The sequence below is a fragment of the Lactuca virosa genome, chromosome 7 (assembly GCF_052849685.1).
Source record: "Lactuca virosa cultivar CGN04683 chromosome 7, Lactuca_virosa_CGN04683_v6, whole genome shotgun sequence".
NCBI classification, from domain to species: domain Eukaryota; kingdom Viridiplantae; phylum Streptophyta; class Magnoliopsida; order Asterales; family Asteraceae; genus Lactuca; species Lactuca virosa.
The window spans coordinates 10365176-10388744 of record NC_136432.1 but is presented as its reverse complement, the minus strand read 5'-3'; the positions used below and the strand labels follow the sequence as shown (position 1 = coordinate 10388744).

At 34.8% G+C, this 23569-nt stretch overlaps 2 protein-coding genes across 2 annotated transcripts; both read right to left on the bottom strand.

Moving 5' to 3' along the window:
• Positions 1-2086: 2086 nt before the first annotated feature.
• Positions 2087-3743, bottom strand: LOC145126396 (uncharacterized). The gene is made up of 4 exons (XM_079061771.1): positions 3534-3743; positions 3101-3451; positions 2813-3029; positions 2087-2733 (listed from the first exon to the last, which is right to left on the bottom strand). Exons 1-4 carry the CDS (start codon positions 3741-3743, stop codon positions 2087-2089), a joined length of 1425 nt encoding a protein of 474 aa, XP_078917897.1.
• Positions 3744-18954: 15211 nt separating this feature from the next.
• LOC145125002 (ATPase GET3A-like) lies at positions 18955-22532 on the bottom strand. The gene is made up of 7 exons (XM_079060490.1): positions 21928-22532; positions 21442-21566; positions 20950-21100; positions 20772-20882; positions 20567-20705; positions 20356-20471; positions 18955-19316 (listed from the first exon to the last, which is right to left on the bottom strand). The coding sequence occupies exons 1-7, from the start codon at positions 22195-22197 to the stop codon at positions 19140-19142; spliced, it is 1089 nt and encodes a 362-aa protein (XP_078916616.1). The 5' UTR covers positions 22198-22532; the 3' UTR covers positions 18955-19139.
• Positions 22533-23569: the final 1037 nt, after the last annotated feature.

Genomic DNA, 23569 nt, shown 5'->3' with positions numbered 1-23569 from the left:
TATCTTCTAGTCGTTGACTATTATCTAATGTCATATTTAATGTAAATTTGTTATCAATTCAAAAATCAAAGAAACAATAAAAAAAATTGTAGTGTGAAAATGACAGAAATATCAGAGGAGGTGAAAAGAATCCTGGTAAAATTTAATTGACCATCTACGTCCAAAAATAAGTCTCCTTTGGAGTCAAATTCCAATAACGTTTCAACCAATCCCCCTCCCCACGTCGATCTTCCTATATTAGGGGAGAAGATGGATGAGGAAGTGAAAAAAGTGTTGTTACAAAGAGAAGCTGATGTGGATAAGGCTTTTGAAGATTATCGTTTCCAACGAAACCTTCTAGACAACTACTGGGATGATATTGACCGTAAAAGGAATTGGATTATAAGTACTAGGCAAGAAATCCAATCTGTCGAGAGTTCGATCCGCTCTAGTGAAGAAATTTTTCGAAATCTAAAGAGTGAATTAGAACTTCGTGAGTACTATTTGGAGAAAAAAAAGGAAGTCATTGCTATGAAAAAAGAGTATCCTTATGAGTTTCCGATGTGGGAAGAAGATGAGTAGTATTTTAATAATTTGCTTGTTTGTTGAAGTAATTTTAAGGTAGAATATATGTCTATGTATGTCTTTTATTTGTAATTTTTAGGTAATATATATGTATCTTTGCTTTTTATTAGTGGTTGGTTAGGAAAAAAATCTATAAGAGTATATGGTTTACCTATGTTTAGTAATCTAATTATGTTAATGTATTTGAATGAGTATTGTATTGTAAACTAGATACCTATGATGTGTTTAATGTCAAGTAATTGTATTTTAATGAGTAATTTATTTCCAACAGTAAACTAGATACCTATGATGTGTTTTAATGTCAAATAATTTATTTCACAGAATAGCCTGTACTATATGCGCCCTATAAGATTCTTTAATTGTCTATATAACAATTCTGCCATATGACATTAGTTTGTATCATAAAAGATGGATCATATTTTACCACTAACATGGAACACCCAATAAGAAGGCATTCTGATATGTGCTTGGATTACCATCATAGCACAACAAGTTACCATAGATGGAAACACAAACCATTACAAATAATAACATACATTACATTTTACATTTTACAACTTGTAGACAACAACACCAAAAAAGAAAATCCAACTACAAAGTAACGCTATCTTCAAGTGCAGTATTTTGCTTTGAAGCTTCTTCTTCGATCAAGCTAAGTTAGAAATTATCAACGAATTATTGTCTTTTGCATCATCCACCCAACAAATAAACCCAAATTGTGGTGGTTGATAAATAAATATCAAAAAAATTATGTATATTGTGTAAATATTCACTAAAAAATTATAATATAAATAATTAGAGGACAACCCAAATACCTCTTTAGGACAAGCGTAAAACAACCGTCCAGGGTTGTTGGTAGTTCTTGAGGTCCTTATAACACCTTGAGCCCCACAATTGCAAATTGTTATTTCTTTAGTTTATGAGAAGTAAATTTTTATTAGTGTTGACAGGTAAATATATCTTCAAGGGATTATATACTGCCATTAGACTACTATTTTATAGGTTTTAACTACTGTCTACTAGCGTTTGACTACTACTTTATGTGTTGTCTTATCGTACAGTGAAATTCGGACATATGATTGTAATTTGACTACTATTTTATAAGTATTGACTACTGTCTACTAGCGTTTGACTACTACTTTAAGTGTTGTCTTATCGTACAGTGAATGTCAAAGTTTTATGTGTTGTCTTATTGTACAGTGAAATTCGGACATATGATTGTAATTTGACTACTATTTCATTCTGAACAGTAAATTTGCTCTTTTAATCATTTTGAACAGTAAATTCTAGTTAAAAATAACAAATATTTCATGTAGAAGGCTCATATATGTGAAATGTGTTATGTAATGTTTACTACTGGTGTATCTCGTTTTCTATAATGTTTTATGTTTGTGTTTTATTTTTCATGGAATAAAGTAGATAATAAGTGGGGTACTAGATTTAATTAATAATGTCAGAATTGCAGTTTAATACAAGCAATACAAAACACAAATACGGGAATTCATTACTTTCCTACAATAATCTAAGGACAATTTAAATCAAATGTGTTGTTGAAATCAAAAGTAGGGTACACGCTTTCGTTCTGTGATCCGCTCCCGGATGCGAATTCATCAGTCATTATGCCCTTTTGTGTCGATTTTTTCCTACCCCCAGATCCGCTCCCCGATCCCCTACCCGTACAATCGTTCCTCATGTGTCCAAAATGACCGCATGTAGAACATTCTTGTCGTATGGGACGCTCACCTTGCGACGGAATACGACCAGTGTTTCTTGGCCTACCCGACTGATGTCTCTCCATTATGGATGGCTTCACAATCATCAAATCATCGGGGATCTCCCACTCAGATGGACTTAATAAGGGGTTCACAGACTCCTCGTAAGTTTTCCTAAGCGTCTCTGTAAAGTAAGCTTTTAAAGCAAATTCCGAACAGTCTTCGTAACGGTTCATTGTGAGCACTTTTATGACATGGCCACAAGGTAAGCCATCTATTTGCCACCGCCTACATGTACATGTTCTTTGTTGGAAATCAACAATGACACTTTTGTGAGTAGAGCTTTTCACTTCAAATCTACTATTTGAGATAGGATACACCATCCAATTATTACAAGCATTCTTATTTGCTTCTATAATCGTTTCAGCCCATGGGGTGAGTGTTGTTTTTTCTTCAGCTAAAAAATAGACATAATTTCATATCATATGAGTAGTAAAATAACATTTCAAGTACTATTATATATAAAATATTAGTACCTGCAACATTACGTTTCTGAAAACTCCATTGTTGCATTGTTGCACGGAAATACTCAATCAACATCAATATTGGCATCTTTCTTGCAAATCTTGACATTGAATTTATCGAATTTGCACTATTTGATGTCATAAGAAAATACCGATTCCCAGGAAAATGTGCCCTGACCCATCTTTCTGGATTGATGTTTTGTAGGTATTCCCATACACGATCATTTACCTTTTTAATTTTTTTCATCCCATTATCGAATTTTTAACAGTATAAGCTTTGCATGTCTCCTAAAATAATGCGTGTATTGTATCGCTGCTTCCAAATTTTGCTGAAATGTTGAAATACAAATGGATACCACATATTCCATGATGGGCGTGAGGAAATATATTTGCAATTGACGTCGCTATGGATGGAGCCCTATCAGATATGAATGTAAGGTCTTCCACGTTGCCTATACATTCACGTAGTTTTCGAAGGAACCAGGACCATGTCTCCGTACATTCACTTTTGCATATGACATAAGCAACAAGCATGATTTGGTTTTGACCGTCCATTGTCACTGCGAGCAACATCGTACCCTTGAATTCACCCTTTAGGTGACCACCATCAATTATTAGGGTCGGCCTACAATATTTGATGAACGCTTGTACCTACAATTATTTTTGATGGCATTAACAAATACCAATTAGGATTCATATGTTATATTTGTTATAAAAAATTATCACTGCTTACCGAGCAACCCAGCGCGATATACACGGACTCAAACCGATCATCATCATCTGTTCTTATCTGAGTAACAGTTCCTGGATTATGCTTGACCAAGTTGTGCAGATTAGAGATAGCAACGGGGGCAGAGAATACAGGAGACCCCAATCCCCATCCCCATCCTAGAATTCTCATTCCAATCCCCATCCCCATCCACATCCCCATCCACATCCCCATCGGGGAATATAAATAAACCCCCACCCCCACCCCCAATGGGGACTGGGGATCCCCAGCGGGGAATTGGGGATTTTTTTCCCTTATTTAATATGAAAAGTTTTACATAAAGGAAAACTCTAAATTTCAATTTTACCAACATAAGTTTAAAGATTTTACAAAATATAAAAATATCCATAGATTGCACAAAAAATATAAACAAATTTTCTACCAAATTTGCATAACTACATAGAAAATGAACTAGAAAAAAATTATCAGAGTGATATTTGAGATAAAGTAGATAAACTAAATAGAAAAAAAAATTATACACGAGTTTAAATTAAATAAAAGAAAAAGAAAATGTGTAATTTCAACCAAGTAATTACTCATGAGTTAGGTTACTTGGATCAAGTATTATTTATTGTAAACTGTACAATAAATATATGTTTTGTATTATTATTATATATTAATATATATCCGGGGGCGGGTCTAGGGTCGGGGATTAAGGGTATCCCCATCCCCATCCCCACCGACTCTTTTTTATTCGGGGATTCCCCATCCCCATCCCCATCCCCGGTCAACTTGGGGATTCCCCAGTCAAAACGGATGCGGGTTTCGGGTTCCCCATCGGGTATGGGGATTTTTGCCATCCCTAGTGCAGATACGCTGGTAGTTTGGTGAATGAATCCTCTTTGGTACCTCTTAACATCAACAACGCATATTGTTTTGCCCGCCATGCCTGTTGGTATGAGATATTGATTGGAAATTTCGAATTGATGTCCCTCACAATTTCATTACCCCGATAAACTCTATTATAATCTCCGGCCAATACTTCAGCGATAAAGTGGCCGAGTACCTTTTTCTTTGATTGTCGATGATTAGACTCCATGTTTGATGCACAACAAGTGTGTTGGTCAACAACTTTTGTGACTTGGAAAGCAGTAGTCGATTTGATTCCCCTTGCCCTAACCATCTAAGAACAATTTTCTACCAAACAAACCACCTCGAACCTTTCTTTGCTCGATCTAGTAGTCTTATACTGCTTACCTTGTTCCATACATTGTCTTCCAATTGCAAGCTTGAGCAACTCTTTGTCATCAAAAATGTCTAGAACCTTAATCTCTTCATTTATATCCACCCTCTGACATGGAATGTTCACATCATCGTTTACAGGACACGAAGGCAATGGGGGCATACCATGAAACATGGTATCTGAATAAATAAGTTTAGGTTCATCATCAAATTCTTCTCCGTTAGAATCACTCTCTAGGTCGGATATATCCAACTTGTCACAATCCGCAATCTCGCCATATCCTTTTAGTTCACCATCATGCAAAAATGGGACTTCTTGTTTTCCAGATTCATTACCAGCCTTATTCACCACGTCCAGTGCTTTTTTTTGGTCAAAGTAATGATTTACACCAACATCATTAACATATGTACCAACATCATTATCACCGATATACTTATAATTTTCCGGTGTAACATACATAATCGGTTCTGGCACTACAGGCACTACATTTACATTTTCAACGACACTATGATATTGACTTTTACTTGGACTTTTAAAATTACCTATTGGGTTGTTGCTCCCTTTTCCACTTTATAAATTAGCTGCAGATGCCTTTCCTCTATCATCCACTTCGTTACGCGAAACGCCTTCTTCAACCACCACATAGACAGACACATATTTATCTCCAACGACATTTATTACCTTGATCGGCTTTTTGATATCACGATCATCAACAATACCACAATAATAGAGTTGTTCTGGATGTTGATAAGCCAGACTGACTTTTGATTCTTCAGGAAGACCCATCTTGCACTTCACCAAATGAACAAATTCGGTGAACGTGTTGGTTTCGTAAAATTCAACACCTAAATAAAACATTCTCGGATTGTATTCGGGTGGCCAAACATGTGATAATTGGGAATTAACAAACTCCCATCTTCCATCCGTAATTTGAGAATAAAGAAGCTAGAGAGAAGTGCAGTTTTCAAAATACGAAATAAATTCAAGGGAAAACTACAATAAAATCCCTACATATTGGTCTCATAATCGATTTAGTCCCTATATATTTTTTTATTCAATTAAGTCCCAAATACCGGTAATCGTATTCAATTTAACCCTTTGAACCGGTCAACAGGTCATCCAACTTTCAAAAATTACATTTTTGGCCCAGATTTCAAAATTTATTATAAATTTGGTCCAAAATTTACACTTTTGGCCCAGATTTTAAATTTTGTTACAAATTTGGTCCAAACTTTACCCTTTTTGCCCAAATTTTAGAATTTTATTATGAATTCATCATAACGCTAGTTTTTTTACAACTTTTTTTCTCAAAAATTTGTTTGTATATATTTTATAATATCGTGTTTGTATACATTTTATAAAATGTATACAAACACGTATTATATAAAAAAATTATGCAAACACGTTTTTATAAAAAAAATGTAAACAAACACGATTTTATAAAAAAAATATAGATAAAATAGGTGTTTGTATACATTTTTTTTGTAAAATATGTTTTTGTATATATATTTTTTTATAGAAACGGATTTGTATATATTTATATACTTAATAAATACCTATTTTTATAACTAGATATTTCATATACAAAAAACTTTTTAAAAAATGTTTTTATATAGAAAATATAAGATTTTTATCTGAAAATACGTTTTTTTTTTTGTATAAATATGATTTTATAACGAAAAAACATATTATAAACAATTCTTTGAGAAAAAAAGTTGTAAAAAAACTAATGTTAGGATGAATTCATAATAAAATTCTAAAATTTGGGCAAAAAGGGTAAAGTTTGGACCAAATTTATAACAAAATTTAAAATATGGGCCAAAAGTGTAAATTTTGGACCAAATTTGTAATAAATTTTGAAATCTGGGCCAAAAATGCAATTTTTGAAAGTTGGATGACCTGTTGACAGGGTCAAAGGGTTAAATTGAATATGATTACCGGTATTTGAGACTTAATTGAATAAAAAAAATATAGAGACTAAATCGATTATGAGACAAATATGTAGGGACTTTATTGCAGTTTTCCCAAATTTCAATAATATGAAATACTTAATATATATAGGGTATGTTCAAAACAGTAGTCCACTCTGGCAAAAAAGTAGTCAAGTTTAACAAAACAGTAGTCCACTCTGACAAAAAAGTAATCAAGTTTAGCAAAATATTAATCAACTCTGACAAAAAAAATAGCAAAGTTTAACAAAAAAGTAGTCAAATTTACCAAAAAAAGCAGTCAACAAATTCACAAAAATAATCTACAATTTAGCAAAAAATTATTGTATTAATTCTTAAAAAACTAGTTTATATTTTACAAAAAATATTTTTTAACAAAATAATTGTCAAAAAAAAAATCTACATTTTATAAACAATATAATTGTTAAAATAATGTTACATCTTATAAACACTCTTTTTAATACTCTATATCACAAAAAAATACGGTTTTATTTTTTTATTTTTTTATTTTTTTATTTTTAATTTTTTTTAAAGTCTACTGTTTTTAATTCTCAAAAAAATTTAACAAAATAATTGTTAAAATAATTCTACATCTTATAAACACTCTTTTTAATACTCTATATAACAAAAAATTTAATAATAATAAATAAAAAAAATAAAACCGTAGCTTTTTTGATAAAACAGTAGATTAAACCCCAAAACAGTAGACTTTAAAAAAAACGTATTTTTTTCCCAAAACCGTAGGCTACGGTTTGGGAAACCGTAGCAAAACCGAGAGGAAACCGTAGGTTTTAAAAAACCTACAGTTTTGTATCTTAGAAATAATAAAAAAAATTTATACAAAACACGAAACAGTAGACGAATTGGCGAAACAGTAGACGAATATAGAAACCTACGGTTTCGTGGGCTATATTTGGACATTTACTAATTTTTGGCTAAAAATTGCTAATCACTTCCTTAATTTGGCTAGATTAGTAATTGCCTCATCAAGGATTTAATTTTATTATGGCTATTTTATTTAAAAATTTATTTTGTTGGGATTTATCTTTATTAGGAATCTATCTTATAATTGGATAAATTCTTTAGATTTATATTATCTCCTAATTTTGATGATTGATGTCCTAATTAAGAGTCGTATTAGGGGTTTTTTAATATCATAAAATATTTGTTTTTTCTTTAAAATGTAAATTCATTTTATATGATAAAAGTTTTACATCGGCATAGCGGGTAAACGGGCAACAAACTGCACCGCTAACTTTTTTTGAATAGCGAAACTAATTTTGTTAGAACTCTTAATGAACCTATTTATTTATTTATCTATTTTAGTGTAGGTTTGGTATTCATGTATAGTATAGAGGTCCTTTGTGTATCTTATATATTGTATCTTGTATAAATACTGATGAGAATAAAATGCAAACCCTAAGGGGGATTATTTCCACAAACATGGTATCAGGCTCTTACGATGTACGGCGCATGAAAGCCTAGCAATCACAATTTTTTTTCTCCCGCTCATCAGGCCTTCATCTGCAGAACTACAATCGATCAGCCTCTTGTCATCGATTCCGTCTTGCTGCTGCCTTCTTGCATCTTCTGACTTTGCGCCTTCCACCAAGAATCCATACTCCTTCCGCTGCCTCACCACCAATCACAACAGTGTGGTGCGTACAAGTAGTTATACTACAATTCCTTCTCTCACGGTCAGTTTTCTAGTTATTAGTACATCTTTTTACTTCTGTTTATTAACTGTTTTCTCAGTTAATCATGACCTCGTCAAGTTCCACCAGTAGCACCATTGCTCCCACTGCCCAACAACTTGTTTATGCAGTCACCAATGTTTATAACCAATTCAGTTTTAAACTCTGATGGATCTAAATACAAGTTGTGGTGTTGTTTCTTCAAAGATATTTGTACAGGTGCTAAAGTTCTTGGTGATATAACTGGCACATCCAAACCAACCTGTAAAGATGATGAAGATTGGGCATCTATTGACTCTAGGGTGAAATCCTGGTTCTAATCTACTTGTGACCCTTCTGTGTTACAAGTCATTACAACTGTTCCCGCACCGTTAAAGACATGTGGGATAATCTACATGAGTACTTTCTTAATAACAAGATGTCACGGATGCTCCAACTACAAGAATAATTTCGCAATACAAAAAAAGGTGCATCTTCCATTCATGAGTATTGTCATACACTCAAACATCTCGCAGATACCCTTCAGGATGTCGACTCTGACATTTCTGAATTGGAACTTGTGATGCAAATACTTCGTGGTCTCCCATCCTCCTACCGAAGCATTGTGGATGTGATAACGAATACAAAACCTTTCCCGTCTTTTTTAGAGGCCAAAAACATGTTGTTAGTTCATGAAAACCGCGAAGAACATCACGATCCTATGCATGACCCGACAAACACAACCACCACCGCTCTTTATTCCGTTTCCAACCAAACCGGGAAATCAAAAAATAAATGGAATAAAAATCGTAATAATAACCGGGTCACTACCTAGGGGGGAGTAATTCGAGTTTTTCTGCTTCTACTAACCATCTTGCAGGCACAAATTCAAGTCACAACACTCAATTTGCAGGAATTATGGGACCACCACAAAGTCAGAATGCTCAGAATCATCAATCTCAATTTTTTTATGGTAAAAGTCCAACAACAAATCACTTTTCTGCTCCATGGAATTGGCAAAATTCGGTTATTGGGCTCTCTCAACAGCCCCATGCTGTTGGTGTTTTCTTCCCTGCTCATCAGACCCAACCGGCCCATCTTCTTCAGCAACAACCGGCCCCTTTGCTTCAGCATCTGCCCAACGCTGGTCCAACTCCATCTCACCAGCAAGCTGTGTTTTTTGGGCAGCCCATTTCGGTGTCACCTGGACCAAATTCAACAGCTTTTCTTCCACAGCCCATGGGACAAATTCCAACACAAGGATCACATTTTTATGCTTCACAACAACAACCTATAGATTTATCATCTATTTTTCAAGCCATGTCGATTCAACCATCGCCTGATAATCAACACTACATGGACACGAGAGCTAGCTCACACATGAATTTTAATCAAGGTAGTATGCTTTCTCTTACACCATGTACTTCTAAATCCATAATGGTTGGTAACGGTGTAATTATTCTGGCATCTCACATTGGTCAAACTTTTCTTCCTTTTTCTCAAAATAAATTCTTTCTTAAAAATGTTCTTGTGTCAAATCAAATAATTAAAAACCTTGTTTCTGTTCGTCGTTTTACTACTGACAATCGGTTTTTTGTTTCTATTTATCCTTTTGGTTTTTCTATAAAGGATCATGACACCGATGAGCTTCTTCAGCGATGTGACAGTATTGGTGATTTGTACCCGTGCACTCCGTCTACCGTTCCTCCCGTCCATGACAGAGCTCTCAGTGCAGTATCTCTTCCCACTTGGCATCGCTGCTTAGGTCATCCAGGATCTTCTGTTGGGGCACAAAGTTATCCATGTATGACTTTGTAATGTGTTGACTTTTGTAGACCCACTTGCATGTGGTGTATTAGCCTTATGACTCATGAGATAGAGAGTGAGAGAGAGACATGTAAACACCTCTATATAATGTGAGTTTATTCCACTTATGAAGGTGTACTTGAGAGGTGTAAAAGTTGAGTCTATAAGCGTGTGTTATTTATGTGGACTAGATCTAGATCCCTTTTTGTAACACCATACATATTCGAATACATCTCTTAAACACCAAAATCACTGTGTTCCTTGTGTGTTCTTTAATTCCGCATGCCAAACCATGTTCATAAATCACTACATTTGGTATCAGAGCGGGTCTTCGAAGATCAACATGATTTTTTGAAGAACGACTCTCGGTTTGGCAAAATTTGTCACAATTGGAGCATTTTTGGTGAGTCTCTTTCTATGATCTCTCTTAATTTCATTGAATTCGTGCGTTGCGTTCTTGATTTTTGATCATTTTGATTCATTGGATCTAATCCGTTTCAACCTCATTGATTGATCCAATTATTTTTGTTTAGATCAAATTCAAACCAAATACAAAATCATTTTTGAAAACAATTTTGGAGCCTAATGTCAAAATTTGGTTACTGTTCATCAATTTTATTTGATTCAATTCAGTTTTAGTCCAGTTATTGTTCACTAATCCAAACTCGAGCCCAAACAATATCGAATACTGTTCATCATTTCATGAGTCCAAATTCCAATCTCATTATTCATTCTTTATGTGAGCCCATTTCATTATTTTGACTTGATATACTCATTCACAGTTTTTCGTTATGTACAATACGCATACATATGTTGTACATTCTTGATTTTCTTCAAGATCGGAGTTCATGTGTCTTCATTTTCTCTCGCTGTGATTCGATCGAGTCTTAATATTTGATGGTTAAAATTGATTTCGACTGGAACATCAGAATCAAAATCAGATGTTAATCAATTTCTTGATATTAATTTTGATTTTGATTTTGAGCTATCGATGAATATGATGTTGTTGATAGAAGAAAACTGGGTTTGGTGTTTGTCGGCATGTGAAATCGATTTGAAGATTGTCGATGTGTGAATGAAAAGTCAAACACGAGTAAAAAGGTCAAAATTGATTCTTATTTGAGTCTGGAATCGAATGAAACAAATGGTTTTGAAATAGATTTCAATCTAGGAAGTTAATTTCGATTTCACCTAGATTGATGTGATATTAAAGTCGAAAATTGGTTGTCTGATTTTGAAAATCGAATGGCTGTCTTGGAGGAATCAAAGTCGATTTTGTTACTTGATATGTTGAATTAGCTATCTTGGGATGATCGATTTTTGATTTGAAGTCGATGTCGATTGACGAACTGGAGTCTGAACGATTTCGAATATTTTGAAGCTATCGGTGTCAAGGATCAAATGAGAGGAATCGATGGTTTGGATGGATGAAAAACGAAAGTCAAAGAATGATTGATTGAAGAACGGTGATCGATTGTTCATATCATTGATAGATGATTTGGTTTGGCTGCCATGGCTTCGTTATCTGATCGATTTGGAGTTGATAAGTCAAAGTCGTGTTTTTGGTGTTATGAACGAAAGCTGGCAAGTTAAAGTCGATGGTTGGGGAAGGCTATGAACTCATCTATGTTGTCGATGATTTTGGATGTTGATATCGATTCAGTTTTGGAGTCAATGAATTGATTTTCGATAATTTGGGGACGAACACAACTTGAATTGGGAACGAATCATGAATGGTTGACTGGGTTTAACTAACTGTCGAATGGGTTTGATTTCCTGTTGGTGGACATAAGAAGAATACTGGAGTCGATAGTTGGTTTGCACACAACAGGAATTGGTATTCAATGTTAACGAAGATTTGTAATAACGAAATCTTGATTCAGTGGTTGAATGATTCAGACGAGATTCAGCGGCTTCGCATGCCTTCGTTTTCGATAAAATGGTGTTGTAAAATTTTTTGTTAGAATGGGTTATGGATTTCTAACGAAGTGATGAATACATATGGTGAAGATGAAGTTTCGTTAAAAGGTGATTGAAGAAGAAGAAGTCAAAAGTTCGTAAATGGCCCTTAAAGTTTTGTTATTTTGGCAGTTTTTCGTAAGATTGGACAATGTTGTTAGTTTTGAACAAGAATGAAGAATTTTCAAAAATAGTCCCCGAAATTTCGACAGTTTGGCACAACATAACCAACTTCGACAATTGGGGTGTTTTTCGACATTTTGGGACAAAAAGCAAAAAAAAAAAAATTCGAAATCAGACATTGAAGTTTCGAAAATTTGACAGTTTTTGCCCAGTTTCGAAGAAGGACTGATTTTGCTGAAAAATTGAAGAAAATGCATTTCAGGCCCCTGCAGTTTATGCAAATTGACACTTTCTACCCAGCTTCGAAAAAGGGGGATAGTTTTACATTTTTGGCTGTTTTGGGCGCACCGGGTAACTGCAGAATTTTGAAATTGACAATTTCTACCCATTTTTGAGAAATTTGTCAAAGACGATCCGTGAACGAAGCTAAAAATTGAAGATTTTTTGGATTTTCCGGATTAAAGCACAAAGTTTATGCCACATGTTAAGGGAGAGTTTTGACATGAAAAATTCCGAAGTGACCTTGAATTTTTGAAAAGGGGGAGAAATTTATATGGAAATTCGACGTTGAATTTTCATATTACGCGTATTTGGAGACCGAAGTGACCTTGAATTTTTGAAGATTATGAAATGATGCGATTGGAAGTTCGGAAGTGATTTATTTTCGAAATGGGTTTTGTTTTATTGAAGATTTTCGAGGTGTGTTTTTATGCTCAACTTTTGGGTGATTAATTGGATTTTGGGATGCTCTTAATCATTCGTTGATGCTCGGTTCGTATGGTCTCACATCCTAGAGCCCAAATTGAAGAATCATGGAAGAATTGAAGATTTGAAGTTCATTTCGACATGTGTCACCCTTGAGGCTCGGATCGCGTAGTTGCTTGATTTTGGAAGATTTGAAGTGTGTCATCCATTCCTAACTTTGAGGGGGAGAATGTTGGGGTACAAAGTTATCCATGTATGACTTTGTAATGTGTTGACTTTTGTAGACCCACTTGCATAATGTGTATTAGCCTTATGACTCATAAGATAGAGTGTGAGAGAGAGACATGTAAACACCTCTATATAAGGTGGGTTTATTCCACATGTAGAGGTGTGCTTGAGAGGTGTAAAAGTTGAGTGTGTAAGTGTGTGTTATTTATGTAGACTAGATCTAGATCACTTTTGTAACACCATACATATTCAAATACATCTCTTAAACACCGAAATCACCGTGTTCCTTGTGTGTTCTTTAATTATGCATGCCAAACCATGTTCATAAATCACTACATTCTCTAGTTTTTGTAGTCGCGTCATTTTATTTCTAGTAGTACTAATAAAATTCCACTTTGTCATGCTTGTCAACTTGGAAAACATTGTCGCTTATCTTTTTCTTCCTCTTTGTCTAAAACTACTCGTGTGTTTGAACTTACTCATTCGGATTTATGGACCTCTCTAATTCCCAGTTTAAGTGGTTTTAAATATTATATATTGTTTCTTGATGATTTATCTCATTTCTTCTGGGTTTTTCCATTACGTGCCAAATCTAAAGTTTTTACTATTTTTTGCAACTTTAGAATGTATGTCAAAAACCAATTTAAAACTGACATACAAGCCTTTCAATGTGACAATGGAAAAGAATTTAACAACCATTTGCTACTCACTTATCTTCAATCGAATGGTATCACAATTTGATTCTCATGTCCATACACATATCTGCAAAATGGGAAAGCTGAACGTTCCATTCATACCATAAACAATATCATACACACATTCGTTTTCCAAGCTTCCCTTGCACCTAAATTCTGGACTGGAGCCCTCCTCACAGTTGTTCACACTATGAATCTCCTTCCCAGCACCACTCTATCCTTTAAGATACCCTTTGAAGTTATTTTTGGTTTCTTTCCAAAGTATGATCATCTTTGTGTGTTTGGATGCTTGTGTTATCCTAACACATCTTCCACCTCTACCCACAAGCTCTCCCCACGATCCACTGCATGTGTCTATCTTGGTCCCTCCCCATACCACAAGGGACATAAATGTCTAGACCTTGTCACTCAGCGTGTCATCATATCCCGTCATGTCATATTCGATGAATATCACTTTCCTTACTCTGATTTTCACCATGCCCCTTCCAACTCTGACTATCAACAATTTTCTACTGATGATGACACCCCTCCCTCTCTCTTATACTCATCGGTTCCCCCTCAACCCGATCGCATGGATTCCACTCCTATTTCTCCTCCTCCTCCTCCTCCTTCTACTTCTCATCCTTTTCCTCCTCCTTCTTCTCCTAACCCGCCTATTGGTCATCACATGACTACTCGATCTCGTACTGGTTCTCTACGACCACAAACTATTCTCAATCTTTCTGCTACTTCTGACATCTCTCCTATCCCTAGATCCATAGCTCAGGCCATGACTGATCCCAATTGGAAACTAGTTATGGATGCGGAAATGTCGGCTCTCATCGACAATAATACATGGGATCTTGTTCCTCGTCCTCCCAATGCCAGCATTGTTGGTTGTCGATGGCTATACCGTCACAAATTTGACTCTCATGGTAACCTTGACCGTTACAAAGGTCGATTAGTTGCTCAAGGTTTCTCTCAACAACCTGGTCTAGATTTTGATGACACTTTTAGTCCGGTTGTGAAACATGCTACCATTCGTACTGTTCTCAGTATTACTGTCTCCCGTCACTGGCCCATTTATCAACTTGATGTTAAAAATGTCTTTCTTCATGGTGACTTGACCGAAGAGGTTTATATGAAACAGCCATCGGGCTATGTTCATCCAGCTCATCCACACCATGTGTGTCGCCTACATAAGGCCTTATATGGTCTCAAACAGCCCCCCCTGCATGGTACCACCCGATTTGATGTATATATCTCTTCGCTCGTATTTACTAGTAGTCGCTCGGACACCTCTCTTTTTACTTTCCACCGTGCCTCAGAGACCATATATCTCCTTCTTTATGTGGATGATATCATTCTCACGGCTTCTAGCCCATCCCTCATCACGCGAGTCATTACTCGACTCTTGTTTGAGTTTGCTATGACGAACTTAGGTCCTCTGTCTTTTTTTCTCGGCATTACTGCTACTCGTTCTGCAGATAGTCTGTTCTTGTCTCAGACTGCCTTTGCCAAGGAGATTCTATCCCGAGCTGATATGACCTCCTGCAACCCGTGTAGCACTCCTACGGACTCCAAACCAAAACTCTCTTCCTCGGGAAATCCGGTTTCTGATCCGACCCTATATAGAAGTCTAGCCGGGGCACTTCAGTATCTGACGTTTACTCGACCAAATATTGCTTATGCAGTTCAAAAAATATGTTTGTACATGCATGATCCGCGTGAACCCCACTTTCTAGCTCTTAAGCGTATCTTGCGTTATCTTCAGGGTACTCTTCATCATGGTCTGTTCATTCTTCCGTCTCATGTCGATCATTTGGTTTCTTATTCTGATGCTGACTGGGCTGGCTGTCCCTCGACACGTCGGTCCACCTCTGGGTTTTGCGTTTATCTTAGTGATAATCTTATTTCTTAGTCTTCCAAACGTCAACACGTTGTCTCTTGGTCTAGTGTCGTAGCTGAGTATCGGGGGGTAGCTAATGTTGTTGCTGAAACCGCATGGCTCCAAAATCTCCTTTTTGAACTTTCGTGCCCTCTAACTCGATCAATGGTTGTGTTTTGTGACAATGTGAGTGCCATGTACTTAACTTCTAACCCAGTTCAGCACCAAAGAACCAAACATGTGGAAATAGACTTACATTTGGTTAGGGAACGTGCTGCCATTGGTCAGGTTCGCGTGTTGCATGTTCCTTCGGCTCATCAGTTTGCAAATATCTTCACCAAAGGACTACCTACACCTCTATTTTTGGATTTTCGTGACAGTTTAAACCTTCGGGAACCTCCTGCTCAAACTGAGGGGGAGTGTTAATGTACCTATTTATTTATTTATCTATTTTAGTGTAGGTTTCGTATTCATGTATAATATAAGGGTCCTTTATGTATCTTATATATTGTATCTTGTATAAATACTGATGAGAATACAATGCAAACCCTAAGGGGGATTATTTCCACAAACAAGAACCACATCCATAGATAGATCTTGAGGTTATAATCTTTCTATGCATGACCCGTCTGGACTGTATTGAGGAGCTCCTGGCGCAAGAAAACCAAAAGTATCAAACGCGAAAGGTATAAACATGTATTGTTTTTCCTACATGTGTTCTCATGTTTAAGCACGTTACATGAGGGTTTTAGTTTGATTATAAATGGGCTAGCCGTCTTTGAGTTTTAATAGTTGATTTTGATTAATAAAATATTTTCTATTATTTGTGTTCTTGTGGTTGTAATCGGTCATTCAATCCAATCCTTTGTGTATCAGTATAATTAAGTATGAATTAAATAAACTATAGTTATTTAATGTTATATTTATCATGACGTGTTTTAATTGAGTAGTTTCGTACTAGAAAAATAAAACATAACATCATCTCGTGTTGTGTTCGTATTATATAGAAATTTATCGCGTCGTATCCTCCGATACAAAAACACGACACAACCTGATTAGACATCCTACAAAAAGCTACTTCAAGTAGCTTTTGCATTACGAGTTTTTGTTTAAAATAAAAGTATTAAGCTCGTACTCAATCTTTTTATTTAATTTGAGGTGTTTTAAAAGTTAATAGTTAAAAGTTAAAAGTTTTCAAATGCTCGTTGTCGAACACACCCCTAGCAAATAGATCCTTGAGCATTGTTTACTTTGTTTTTCAGTCATCTTGAAATATTAAATCAATCAAAGGACATAATCGTATTTTTATAGTATTACTTTGTTATATTTGATGTAACAAGAATATTGTTTGGTCATCTGGTATGATGCTTTTTGTAATTACAACTTTACGAGTAATATAATGATTAAAGTATGTATGAAACTCTTTAGGTGTCAATAATATGCATCCACAATGGGGTTTTAATAGGAGAGAGAGAGAGAGAGAGAGAGAGAGAGAGAGAGAGAGAGAGAGAGAGAGAGAGAGAGAGAGAGATTTCCATTATCATTCAACTCTATAAAGAGAGTTTAATGGAATTATAGTGGTCCTTCTATATTTTATTAGATAAAAATCAATTCTAATTTTTTTCTCTCTCAGAAATTCAATGGATTGTGGATGCTATCTATGGATTGTGGATGCTATCTGATCTCGGCCATTCAAGTTTAGCCTTAGCCAATTAGGTTCGGCCTCGGCCATTGAGGTTCAGCCTCAGCCAATCAGGTTCGGCCTCGGTCATCCAGGTTCAGCTTCAGCCAATCAGGTTCGACATCGGTCATTAAAGTTCAGTCTCAACCAATCAGGTTCAGCATCGACCATTCATGTTCGGCCTCAGCCAATCAGGCCATTCAGGTTCAGCCTCAACAGCTGTCATTCAGGTTTATCCTCGACCATTCAAGTTCAGCCTCAGCCAACCAGGTTCGGCCTCGACCATTTAGTTTCAGCCTCAACCATTCGGGTTGCTCCTTTCCAAGACAAAAAGGTACAACTTTATGCTCCTTCCCAAGGAACAGTCGTCGGATATATACTCCATCCAAATACAAGTGTACCATAATATATACCTTCCTCTCAAGGTAAAGATATTCTCAACTATATATACATCTCAAAACATACAACTCGAGGTATGCTAAAAAAACTCTCTCTCTCTCTCTCTCTCATACTGATCAAACTCGAATTACAATCATCAACTAATTTAACCATATAGAGTTCTCCCACGACCTGTTCCCAAAGAACAGGTTGTGTTGTATTTTAGGTACGAAGTTTTAGATCTCCTTAAAATCGTCGGGTTCGAGACCTTCATCGAGACCCGGAAAATCTGAGATCCAACACTCTCAGTTGCAATCGGTGTATTTACATATTAGCAATCATTGTAAGAGCATCCACAATTGTGCGTTCAATGGGAGAGTTGAATGAGGTGACAAATCTATTTGTCATTCAATTGATTAAACTCTATCATAGTGAGATGTCACATTGGGCATTCAATGGATTGGAGTTCAACCATTGAACTCTTTAATGAAAAAAGGAAAGTTTTTAATTCTTAAATATATACTATAAATTAGCTTTTATAATTTTCTATTGAATTTTGTAGAGTTCAATACATTGTAGAAAAAAATTGATAGAGTTATATGGAATGAAAAAAAATGATGTGACAATTCATTAAACTCTATGGAGTTCAATGCATTGTAGATGCCCTAAGATATAAGGAGCATTGATTGTGGTACACGAAATTTTCTTAAAGAATATTATAGTATTTTTCATCATCTTCCACCTTTACTCCTATCAAACCACACTGATGTAAAAACAGATACAATTGCATTGTTTCATAGCCCGCATTGATTGTTTTTTTTTCCGGTTAAGATGCATGATTAAAACTTCGCAAATAATTTGAGGGGGGCATGTTTAACATACAATCAAATTAAAGGACCACATAACCGCATGAAAATGACTATGAACATTTTCATTTATGAACATGGACATGTTCATAACTGACATACATATGTTCATACAAGAACATGTATTATCAACATGGGTCACTAGTGACATACATATGTTCATACATGAACATATGGTTTTGTGTTGTGTACAAATATTTACCTTCAATTAAATTTTATTTTTTTACTCAATTTGTACCCCATAAAAAGGTACATTGGTGTTTTACAACATGTACCATAAAATATATAAAATTAAACATGTACCCTTTTGTATGTTAGAAACCTTACAACTTAGAAACAAGGGATTTTAATTATTGTAATCTAACCTAAAATTTTGGGGAGAAGAAACGAAAAGAAATTTGAATATATATGTTTATGAGAAGGAAAAATATCTTTAAAAAAGGATAGAAAAGTCTTTTCAGAGTACTTGTTTGCCTTTCTTGGCCTTTTCTAGTTCTGATACCACATCTCTAAGTTGTCCTTGTAGCCTTGAAACTCTTAGCTCCAACTCTTCTACTGTCCCTCGAGTAATCGAAGGGTCGTATGGTTGTCTAAAGTGCTTTGAAAACGCTTTTAAAGCTTCCACTCCACAAACCTATTATTGATCAAATGAATCTTTAAAAGTCAAAATTTTCAAGGGTAGATTAGTCATTTTGCTTAGATCAAAAGAATATATCGTTAAAACAACCCCGCATTAATCATAGAGCTAAGAAATTGAAAGAAGATATATCGAATGTAATCTATTAGGGGTTGTTTTAACGGTTCGTTTTCAAGGGTAGATGCGTCATTTTGCTTAAAAACAGTTTCCGAATGAGGAAAATGATAGGGAGAATACTAGTAAGAAATGAGTAGCAGTTGAGACATTCGGAAAAGATCAAGAAATAGATAGATATGTAGAATGTGTGATGTTATCGAGGGGTAAACAGTAATTATTTTTGAGGGTAGATTCGTCATTTTGCTTAAATATAAGATCCCACCTTCAGAAACATGTCAACTTACCTTGGAATGTCCCACAAAGAAAGCGTAAAGCTTGAGACTTTCAAAGAAGTCGATAAGTTAGAGTGGACATGTAGAATGTGTGATTTCATCATGGACTCGATGTTGATCATTTTCAAGGGTGGATTAGTCATTTTGCTCAAAAACTTTCCTACTTGGAAAACATAATGCTCGGGTTATCCAAAAAGGAAAGAGTAACAGTTGAAACTTCATTAAAGATTAAGAAATTGAGAGAGAACTGGTGCAAGATTTTACATCAAGGGGGGTCAACAGCGGTTATTTTCAAGGGTGGATTAGTCTTTTTGCATAAAAGTTTCCAACTTAGGAACCATATCATTATGTTCTGATATCCCAAAAAAAAAAAAAAAAAAAAAAAGAACTAGAGATCAATACATTGAGTATAACACGTAGAGTGTGTGATCTTCAAAAACAATTATTTTTTAAGGGCAGATCAGTCATTTTGCTTACAGAAAATTTCTGAAATTTGAAGACTTATCATTTGTCTAGAGATATCCCAATAGAGAATATACTACTCATTTCGTTAGACTTTTAGTAAGAAAAGAGTAGCACCCAACCGGTGTGAAAATGAAAATTTATGGCTACACTATATATAAAGAAAGTAGGAAAAGTAACAACACCTCTTCTGCCAACAAGGGCAATTTTGTAATATGGAAATCATCATATAACATGTAGAACTGATCCAGGTATTTTCCTTGCATTTTCATTCTAGCTTTGAGCAACCTGGATTCAACACCTGCAATATGATTAGAAAAAGGTACAATTAACAACACACCCTAAAAGTAAAACTTATTACCCAAAATAAAAATTAAACATTGTATTCATATGTACCTTCTTCATCAAAAAGCACCTGATTAATAATAATATTATGTGTATCTATCTCAAATTTAGTAAGTTCCTGAACCAATCTCTCTGTCTCATATAACGACAGAAATTCAGGGATGCATACGCAAACGAAAGTTGTCAAATCCTATCACAAAAAAAAAAGGTCAAACATTTTGATTTGGAATTGTCGGTTGACTTTTTGAATTTTTACCGGATCTTTGAATTGTCGGTTGACTTTTTCAATCACATCCTTCATACCCTCAAGCTTTCCAAGAATTGCATCCTCACCCACCTCATCTCCAACACCAAACAACCGACTCATCTGCCATTAAACAAATTAAGTGAAGAAAAAACATTAAATTTTGATTTAAAAGTTTAATTATTTATACCTGACCCAATAAGCCACCGAATTTACTCTTTAAGCTCATCATTCTGTCAAGACCTTTCTCCAATGTTGATGGAAATTGCAACAACCGAAGTGTGTGGCCCGTGGGAGCAGTATCAAAAACTATCACCGAGTAGTCCATTGTTTGCACCAACCTTGGGTTATAATTTACAAATATTAAAAGTTTTAACCTTGTACATATATACCCTTGTAATTTATACGAAATTACCATAATGCCTACATTCCACTTAAGGTTCCTTCCTTTCATAATTGAATGTCAAACCTTCTAAGGGCTAGTTTCTTTCTCTTTCCCATTAATTAAGTCATATATGGTTAAAATGACTGAATGGGTGATGATGTATGTGAATAAAGTGTTGTATACGTAAGAATTAAACTGAATAAACTGTCTATAAGTAAATGGCTGGTGTCTGCTTGGTAGTTTATTTGATGTTTATCATTTTTTTTTTATTATTGAATTATAATGGAGGGCTCTTACTTTAACATCTCTGCAAAACTCATAGCTTCATCGATTCCAGGAATTGAATTTGCTAAATCTGAAAGGAAACCGTCCATTGCATCTGAACCTTCTTCTTCTTCATTCTCCACATTGGGATCCACCTCCTAAAAACAAAACGTTAAAGGGCACATGAATAGCAACCTACTTTAAGCCCATTAATTCTCATTTTTATGCAACGTACTTTCTTTATGCATACTAGCAACATACATTTCATGCAACGTGGTTTCATCATTTTGTAATTTAGAAAAATGATAGGTTTGCATTTAACACATTCAACCCTATTATCTATTTACCAAGTTCTATTATAATTGATTATCTGATATCACATAATCACTTCAAATCGAACATCCATATATCCCCATAATTGCATCAATCATGTAAACAAGTTACTTACTTTTAGGAACTGACCAAGACCAACCCCAAGAAATTCCAAAACCAAAAAAAATTAGAGGAGCTAAGACTAACCATAGCATACAAATTGGTGAACCCATTAACCAATGTAGGGGCCTTGGTGAATCTCTGTTGAAACGCATCGCTGAGATTGTGAGCTGGGTCAGTTGAGATTATGAGAACAGAGGATCGGGCTGAAGCCAAAAGGATTGAAAGGATAGAGCTACATGTAGTTTTTCCAACACCACCCTTTCCACCAACGAAAACCCACTTCAGAGTTTTTTGGTCCAGTACATTTCGCATCGTCCCTTCCGGCATATTATCTCTACCGGCCATTTCTTCCATCTCGCTCTCTCTATCTATCTCTCTGTTGAAATATTTTACAGAAACCCTAGAAATTGGGAACCGGGGAGAGAGTTTGGTTGCGGGGTTTGACGAATTTGATGTGAAATTAGTTTGAGAAGGAGATCAGAATAACAAATGTCTATCATGGACATTTACTCTGTATTTTTTTGTTTTTGGAGACGATGGGTTTGCTGAGTTAGATCACCTTGGCGATTTGGTGGATTCGTACAAAAACAACGGATTTCGATTCGAGAAATGTGATGGGATTCGCTCAGAAACAGAGGAATTGGGTTCTATCTAACCGTTAACGCAATTGTAGAAGTCTTTGATTTTGTTTGGGGACATTGTCGTTGTATTAAATTGTTAAAATGACGTAAAATGATGGATTCTTGAAAGTTTAGCGGCAAATTCGAAAAATGATACTATACGAATTGGTGTGCTTGCTTTTGAAAAATCTTAATATGTTTTCATACTTTTTAGATATGTTTTAAAAAATTGCATGAGCTTAACTTATCAAAATTTCAAAAACTAGGTATTTTAATGAAACACCTAGTTGTTTGTGTGACATTACATAAAATATTTTTGCAAAAAAATATGGAAATATGCATCATAGATTGTAACTTATTTTTAACCCGTCAAATAAATGAACTCATAGCTTTTAGTTAAAATAAAAACATAAATAAGGTTGAATCAAACAAATTATATCTACAATATAAACATAGTTACATCAAACAACAAATATTAAAGTTCAATTGGCCAGTTTGGTGATGTTTTTCTTGGTAAAGGGTCTTTTTAGCCTCTTACATTTGGGTGATGAAAAATCTTCGAGGAAAATATTGTTTGTTTTTCAGTTGACAAAAAATATAAAAACATATTTTTGATTTTTTTTTTCAGAAAACAAAAAATTAACTTCTGATTTTGGAAAATATTTTTAAAGTTCTAACCACATTTAGATATCTTTTTTCCACAACACCTCCTCCCAACACATCCACCACCACCATTCCTTTTTATGAAGACTTTAAAAAACAAACATTTTTTTATGAAAATTAAAAACATAGAAAAATACTTTTGGTTCATATATAGAAAAAAAAGACAGAAGACATTTTACATTTTCCAAAACAAACGCCACTTATAATAAGGCCAAAACACTTTAATAAGGCCAAAAGTTAATGATGTAGCATGTGATTTTTTTTGGAAATAGTCATTTCAAGGATAAGATTAACTTTTGCTAAAAAAAAAGTATGCATATAATTCACTGGTTAATATTAATGGTAATTATATTCCACAATTCTTTCCATACTTTATTAATTTAAAGTTGATTGAACACATAGCTCAAATAACAATATTCGATTTGGTATACGTTATGAGGTTA